General features: G+C 34.6%; 1 protein-coding gene across 5 annotated transcripts in view; it reads left to right on the forward strand.

Moving 5' to 3' along the window:
* The window catches only part of ZC3H13 (zinc finger CCCH-type containing 13), a 136,508-nt gene extending 131,270 nt beyond the window's left edge, over window positions 1–5,238 (forward strand). For all 5 annotated transcript variants that reach the window (XM_082601921.1, XM_082601922.1, XM_082601923.1 and 2 more), the window contains 3 exons: window positions 593–793; window positions 2,693–2,856; window positions 4,264–5,238. In XM_082601921.1, the coding sequence (XP_082458047.1) occupies window positions 593–793; window positions 2,693–2,856; window positions 4,264–4,434 (536 nt within the window). In that variant the 3' untranslated portion in view covers window positions 4,435–5,238. The remainder of the gene's footprint in view (window positions 1–592; window positions 794–2,692; window positions 2,857–4,263) is intronic.
* Window positions 5,239–8,291: the final 3,053 nt, after the last annotated feature.

The raw sequence follows: 8,291 nt of genomic DNA on the forward strand, positions 1-8,291 counted from the left end.
GATTTGACATTTGTATACATTGCAACATGATCACCACATTAAGTCTAGTTACCATCTGTCACCATGCAAAGTTACCAAATTTTTTTTCTTGTGATGAGAACTTTTCGGATATACTTTCTAGCAACTTCTAATGTTGAAATACAATATTATTGACTATAGTTACCATGCTATACATTACATCCCCATGATTTTATAATTGCAAGTTTGTACCTCTTGATACCCTTCACACATTTGTCTAAACTTCACATTCCTTCCCCTCTGGAAGCCACCAATCTCTGTATCTATGAGTTTGGTTTTCTTTTTGTTTGATTCTTTTCATTTTAGATTCCACATATAAATGAAATGGGGGGGGTGGAGGCACTCGCCTGTGACCTCTTCGCCTCTTTTCCTTTGGTGAGAAAGTTATTTGTAGAGGTCCTTAAGATTCTAAATATTAGTTTTTAATAGAAAATCTTTTGTTTTAAGAATATGCCTTTTTTGATTTATATTACTTGTTATTTAACGCCTTCTGTGGCTTGGAATCTATATTTCTCTATAGATAACGAGAATATTTCTTGGTGTAATAAAATTCTGTTCTTTAACTTTTTTCTAGATCCATTAGATGTGATAGATGTGGACTGGTCTGGTCTTATGCCAAAGCATCCAAAAGAACCCCGAGAGCCTGGGGCTGCACTCTTAAAATTCACACCTGGAGCCGTTATGCTGAGAATTGGGATCTCTAAAAAGTTGGCTGGTTCTGAACTCTTTACTAAAGTCAAAGAAACATGTCAGAGACTTTTAGAAAAACCCAAAGGTAATTCTGTCCCACTTCGACTATATAATGTTTAATATAAATATTAAGGTGCCTTTGAAAAGGATTCTGTTCTGTTCTCATGTAGCAGTTACATACAGTATAAGAACTTTTTTTTTTTTTTTTTTGAGGACTCACTTATTTTCAGTATTTAATCCTCACGGTCAAAGTCTGTTTTACTTTATTTTGAGAAAAGTTTAAGCCTACAGAAAAGTTGTAAACATAGCACAATGATCTTACTGTATCAAAGTTACTTTTTAACAGGTAAGTTCTAATGTCAAAGTGCTCAGTGGTTTTACCCAGGGCTAAATGAAATAGAGCCTGGGGAAGTGAACTAGATATTGTTCATATCTAAGCAAATTGGTTATTGGTTAAATTGCTTTTGTCCAGGTTTTATGATTTTAGTATGATTAAGTTCTTTGAAGCTAAACTTTCCCAGTTATCTTAGTTCCTTTGGTTTACTTGTACTTATATACGTGTTTAATCTGTCTCGAGTTATTTGGTGCTGGTCAGTTCAAAACCAGGAAGAGACTAAGCTTAGACATGTTATACATTCTAGGGAGGTTTGCAAGTGTGTTTTATAGTCTACTGTTGTGAAAGCAGAAAAGATTTATATACAAAGTAATTTGTCTTAATGAGCAATTTTCAAGGAAGTGCATGGACTCAATGGAGATTTCTTTATTTGTATCTATAGTAGATTGGTGGTGAATGTTTGGTGCTTTTTTTTTAATGGTGTGCATTATATGACTGTCATTGGTTGGCTCAAACATTGGTATGGCTGAATTACCTGAGGAACTGCCTTTTCCCCCCACTAAGGTATCCTAGTTCCAACTGGAGAGTCTGTAGGTCTGGTGGTAGAGCCCTGGCACTGTATTTTTAAAAACTCCTCAGATGATTCTGATAGACATCAAAGTTTATGAACTATTTCTGAGTTTTTGTTTACATTTATTTTTGCTTTTGTTATAAACCTATTCACTAGGTGTATAACTTACCGACTAGGTATATTACATGAGACAGGTTTCTTGTTATCTAATCTCACTATTTATGCTCTGCAGTTCAGGAAATGAAATATGTAATGCAATTCCATTAATTCTCAAATGTTTGTTTTGTTTTTACCTAGGTGTTATTTACTATTTCCCTTTGTGGGTTCTAGCAGTAACCTGTTTGATCATGTTGCTATAGAAACACTACCTGATACCATTCATACTCTTGGCCAACCCCTGGAACGTTAACTTTGAAGTTACTACTCTTTCTGTTATTTATTTAGATTAATGACTGACCCTATTCTGTAAATTTTGATTTCTTGTCTATTTTTAACTCACTCTCTATTTTTATTAAGTGTTTTCTCCCTACTTTGCATGTTATGACTTAAAACTAAGTGATTTTGATACATTGTCCCAGGTTTTTACAGTGACCAAATATTGGATAAAATTTGCAGATTATCTAGCAAACAGCTAATCCCTTTCCTAAGTTTTTTAGGGTTCACAGAATGTAGTCACATTACTACATTTGAATCTTGCCATAATAAAGTCCTGAATCTAGAACTTTTAGTAGTTGATGGTACGCAATATTTTGAATTTGACTTTACTCATTCTTAACTTGAACTTTTTTCCCATAGTTAGTAATCCGTGTCTAAATTCTGTCTCCCAGTTCTGCTTTTCTTATATCTTAAAGTGGCTATCAGAGTATTTATTTTTGTTTGAGCCCAGCACCAAAACTACATGCTGGAGTTCTCTCACAGAGAACATATTGCCTTTAATATGAAATAGTTTTCACCACTGTTGGTAACTTTGATAAAGTATAGATAAACTTAGTATAGATAGACTTTGTGGAATATTCATCTAAGCAGTTGATAACATTTCTATTTTCAGAAGCCTTAATGTGTTTATTTTTTATTGAAAGACGCAGACAATCTTTTTGAACATGAATTGGGGGCTCTCAACATGGCTGCATTACTACGAAAAGAGGAAAGAGCAAGTCTTCTTAGTAATCTTGGACCATGCTGTAAAGCATTATGCTTCAGGCGGGATTCTGCAATCCGAAAGCAGCTTGTTAAAAATGAGAAGGTACTGTTGTTTCCTTAGAAAAATTGGAACATGTTTGTTGAGTAGTATGGATGACATATTCTTCATTTGATTGCTTTAAGGTGAAATTAAGGTCTCATTATCTGCTTTTATGAGTTTAGTTTCCCAGTCTTTTACACATGCAAAAGAAAGAATTTTATTAGAATTTGTAGTACTTTTTATTTTACTTTAATAGTTTTGAATAACATTTGTTTTGAATGACAAATTGTTATTGGTACTGGAAAAAATTGTAAATAGTCTATTCCTGTGAAATATTTTTCATTTGCGAAGTTTCTTTAGATAATGAAATATACTAGAAACTTATTTAAATTGAAGGTCAAGGAAAAAAAATTTCCAGATACAGAGTGGTGAGGAGATTATATAGTGTTTATGAGAATATACCAAATTGAAGAGAGGAAATAAACACAAGTGATTATATGTAAACATTTACTTGAAGAATAAAGAAAATTGAAACTCAGCTTATTTTTTGTTTGGTTCAGGTAAGGAACCCCCAATTGAGAAAGACAACAGAGGAATTTTTTTGATTGCAGTCATGGTTACTTGAATATATACATGAGTGAAAACTCACAGAACTATACATAAAAAGCCAGTTTTACTGTATCCCAATGTATAAGATAGTTTTTATAATGCAAATGTGGTCAAGGCATCACTCTTCCTTTAAAGATCCTAGAAGAGAAATAGCAGAATGCTGGAGATATTCAAATCTTTATTTCATTATACACATGGTTGGAGAACATTTAACAAAATTTTATGACAATAATGTTCAAAACTGCTAATGTAGCTTTAAGTTCCAATACTAGAGATCTACATCTTAGAACAAAGGAGATAGTAGTTTCTCTAGTAGCCTGCACTGATCGGCTAGCTGTCTTCTGGAGAATTTGTTCAGTTCTGGAGCCTACATCTTAATGGCATATCAACAGACCAGTAAGGAGTATGGAATGTTCGGTGCTTCTCTTCAGAGAATTGATTGTCATGTGAAAGTAAGACTGAAATTAGTGTGTAGCTCCATAGAAGAGATTTTATTTCAAAATGTAGAAGAAATAGTACCATTCAACAATAGAATGTGCAGTGTGTTTTTTGTTGTTTTGTTTTGTCATTGGAAATGATGAAGTAAAAACTACTTGATTACCTGTCAGGGATTGTTGAGAAGATTCCTACTTTAAGCAAGAAGTTAGACTAGGCACCCTCTAGAGATGGCTTTCTTTTCTAAGATTCCTTGAGTCTGCAAACATTTCTTAATTTTGCTTTTAAATATCCAATACAGCTAATTTAATATTCATCACAAACTAATTTTTCTTATAACTGATATTTTTTTTAGCAGTTAACCTGTCTTTTCTACTGTCAACTAATAATTTACATGTTTAATTTGTTTTTGTTTTCTCCAAATAGGGCACCATAAAACAAGCTTATACAAATGCTCCAATGGTAGACAATGAACTCTTACGACTGAGTCTTCGATTATTTAAGCGGAAGACTACTTGCCAGGCCTCAGGACCTGAAAAGACTGAAGATAATAAACTCTCACAGTCCAGTATCCAACAGGAACTGTGTGTGTCTTAAGACTGAAGTCCAGGCACATTTTCGGTACTATTTCCCTTCATCAGTGCATATTCTTTTTCAAAGTTCTTTGGTTTGACAAGTGTTATTAGTGACAAAGGCAGAAAAGACTTATCAGCCATGCTAAAAGAGTGACAAACTTTGATTTAAAGACACTAGTTTGGCTAACAAGATTTTACAAAAATTTTTACACAGTACTTGATTGATACTCATGTAAAATAATGTGAAACATCTAGATTTAGTAGTTTATTCTGTACCTTTTGTTAAAACTGAAGACTTTGGGGCTTCCCCGGTGGCGCAGTGGTTGGGAGTCCGCCTGCCGATGCAGGGGATATGGGTTCGTGCCCCGGTCCGGGAGGATCCCACATGCCACGGAGTGGCTGGGCCTGTGGGCCATGGCCGCTGGGCCTGCGCATCCGGGGCCTGTGCTCCGCAGCAGGGGAGGCCGCAGCAGTGAGAGGCCCGCATGCTGCAGAAAATAAAACAAAAAACTGAAGACTTTGAAAACGGTCATCCCTGCTCTTCCAGCCTACACAGATTTTTTTATGAAATGGAGCCACTGATTTACGTACTGGATCATCCTTACAGAAAGCAGGGCTGGGCCTGCATGCTGTGTGTAGGCAGGAGCAAGCCACAATCCTGTTTTCCTTTCTAAAATTGTAACAAAACGACTTAATGGCTCTTTGGTTTTTTTAATATATGTGCATTGTTACAATGTATATTGGATATATTTCGAGTCTGAATGGTTTTGTTTGTTATCAGAGACTGTGGACTATTTTTATTTTTAATAAACGTACCTTCCCTTTTCTTGTTGTAGATTTACTTGGCTCTTCATTAATCTTACTCCTGATGTTCTAAAACATTTGTCATCACCATTACATGTTTCATACTTCAGATATTTTACTGCTGAAGTTATTATTGGACAGCTGTGAATAATGCATTAATAGTTGAGGATGTACTTCAAATATAGCTCAGTAATACTTGAAACAAACCAAGAGTTAACCAACCTATGTAATCTGAGCTTTAAAATCCTACCATCATACTTTTCAGAGCTATAACCTTTGATTACATTAACCTGCCTCCAGATACAGAGTGGTGGTGAGATTATATGAGAATATACCAAATTGAAGAGAGGGAATAAATACAAGTGATTTTATGTAAGCATTTACTTGAAGAATAAAGGAAACTGAAACATTATTTTCTGTTTGGTTCGGGTAAGGAACCCCAGTTGAGAAAGACAACAGAGGAATTTTTTTGAATGATGACACTTCTGATTGTGGTCATGGTTACTTGAATATATACATGAGTGAAAACTCACAGAACTATACATAAAAAGCCAGTTTTACTGTATCATAACGTATAAGATATTTTTTATAATGCAAATGTGGTCAAGGCATCACTCTTCCTTTAAAGATCCTAGAAGAATAATATATAAAACAATTTACTTTTTATAAATTATAATATATCTGCTTTATTTTGTATGTACGTATTTATCTCATGAAGTGGACTCTTAGAAGGATTTGAAATGGACTCCACTGCAGAATTTGTGGGCAGACAGTAATGATGATAATGAAGGAAATCAATGAAAATTGTAATTTGATGATTGCCTTTCAGAGGTTTTTGTTAAAACTGTAATCCTGTTACCTGTCTCAGTAGTTGTGTATCCTTTTCCTACAGGTAACCTAATGTTACTGGTTGAAAGGTTATATTCATTTCAAGAAACATTCATTGTGCACTTAATTTTTACAAAATACTTACCCAGCAAAGGAAATAGTCTTATTTCCAAATGACCTGGAAATCATGTATAAGAAAACTACCTTCTTGGTTTTTGTTTTGCTACTTGTAAACAAAGATTCAGGTGTGTTTCCTCTTCCAATTGGTAAATGTTTTGAATAAAGAAAAAAAAGATAAAGTTCTTTAATGACCTGGAGAATGAATAACCTTTAGAAAACTACTTCCTGTTTTAGTGGATAATATCATTCTCTGTAGCATAAAGATTTAAAGTCATAGAACCTCTAATATTAGTTCCAAGAATTGTGGAGTGTAACAGAAATAAGGGTTTTCCTGTTTTGTGCACTGACTTTAGGAATATTTCACAAGTTATTTCTCCACAGAAATGAAAACTCTGTAGGTAGGTTTGCCATATAGTCAAATCCGTTGCCATTTTAGTTTTGAATATCTTTTTGTTAGGTTGTAAAAGAAAATGTTAAAACCATTTGTTTGCTTAGTCACAGTATTCAGAGCTTTATGCTCCCTGTGGGAATGTCCTGTTAAGTCTCATAATTTTAAAAAAATTCAAACATTCTGTGTATTGCTAATCATATACCCATAAAGTTCTTCTAAAGCAAATCTTTTTGTTGAATTTTCCATAAAAGCTCTTGGACCATAAAGTCTCAAACCAGTATTCCTGGAAACATCTTCCAATCTATAAATTGTTAGTACAGTTAATGGTCTTCTGTCTCATAACTGATGATGAACTTTGTCCATTTGCCATAACTGCACAACTGGACGCCAGCTGCTAGTGATAAGGAGTTGTCTGTCTACAGAAGAGGCAGAGTTATGTCTGCCATCCAAAGTAAATAAAACGGGAGTTACCAGACACTTATATTTTGTTGGGTCAGTTGTTTGATTTTTTTTTTTTTGGCAGATGTCCTCACTATTTAGTAAAGTCTTATACTAAACTTATAATAGTTGGTAGCTTCTTCACAAAAATTTGTAACTATACTCAAATGTTAAAATCTGACCCATCACTTCTCTTTATTCTGATCAGTAACTGCAGCTTATTGTCCCCATCCTTCCCCATGACCACTTATGACTTATCCTTATTAATTTGAAAATCTGTGGCATCAGCAGGACATCCCACATTATTCCTTACTGTAAGATTAAGGTAAATAGTATCTATATTGTCAATGATGCTTTTAAATCTCAGAAAGAAGAGCCAGCATCTGAACCTCAATTTGTTATTTTAAAAGGTGTATGGGTTCCAGCACAAGATAGCTACATAAGAGGATCCTAAACTCACCACCTCCCATGGCCACACTGAATCTACAGCTACATATGGAACAATTTCCTCTGGACAAAACCCAAAACTAGCTGAGAGACTCCTATAAGGAAGAACCCACATCTAAGCTAGTAGGAGGGGCTGAGACAAAATCTCACCATAAACCCCACTCTCAGTATGGAGACCCCCAATCAAGAGGGAACTTGCAACCTTGAGGTTCTCCCTGAGGAGTGAAGGGTTTGAACCCTACATCTTGCACCCCAACTTTTAAAACTTGCCACTGAGAGACAAGTCCCCCAAACAACAACATAAAGAGACCCACACAGACACGCTGTAAAGTTCAAGTTAAAGACCAGGAGAGTATTTAAAAGCAGCAAGAAAAAAAAAACAAACTTGATACCTATAAAGGAACTCCTATATGATTATCAGCAGATTTTGTCAACAGAAACTTCACAGACAAGAAGGGAGTGGCATGATATAGTCAAAGTGCTGAAAGGAAAAAACTGCCAATCAAGAATTCTCTGACAAAGTTGTCCCTCATAATTAAAGAAGAGATAGAGTTTCCTAGACAAGAAAAGCTAATGTTGTTAATCACCACTGGACTGGCCTTACAAGAAATGTTAAAGGGACTTCTTTAATCTGAAAAGAAGGGGTGCTAATTACTAACAGGAAAGCATATGAGTACAAACCTCACTGGTAAAGGTAAATGTATGGTAAAATTCAGAAAAATCTAATGTAACAGTGATGGGTTAATTACTTATAAGGCTAGTATGAAGGTTAAAAGACAAAATTAGTAAAAACTACAGCCAAAATGATTTGTTAATGGATAGATATACAAGATTAAAAAATAAATTTTAAC

Source organism: Mesoplodon mirus (assembly GCF_964341445.2).
Source record: "Mesoplodon mirus genome assembly, chromosome: 17".
In the NCBI taxonomy this organism is placed as follows: Eukaryota; Metazoa; Chordata; class Mammalia; order Artiodactyla; family Ziphiidae; genus Mesoplodon; species Mesoplodon mirus.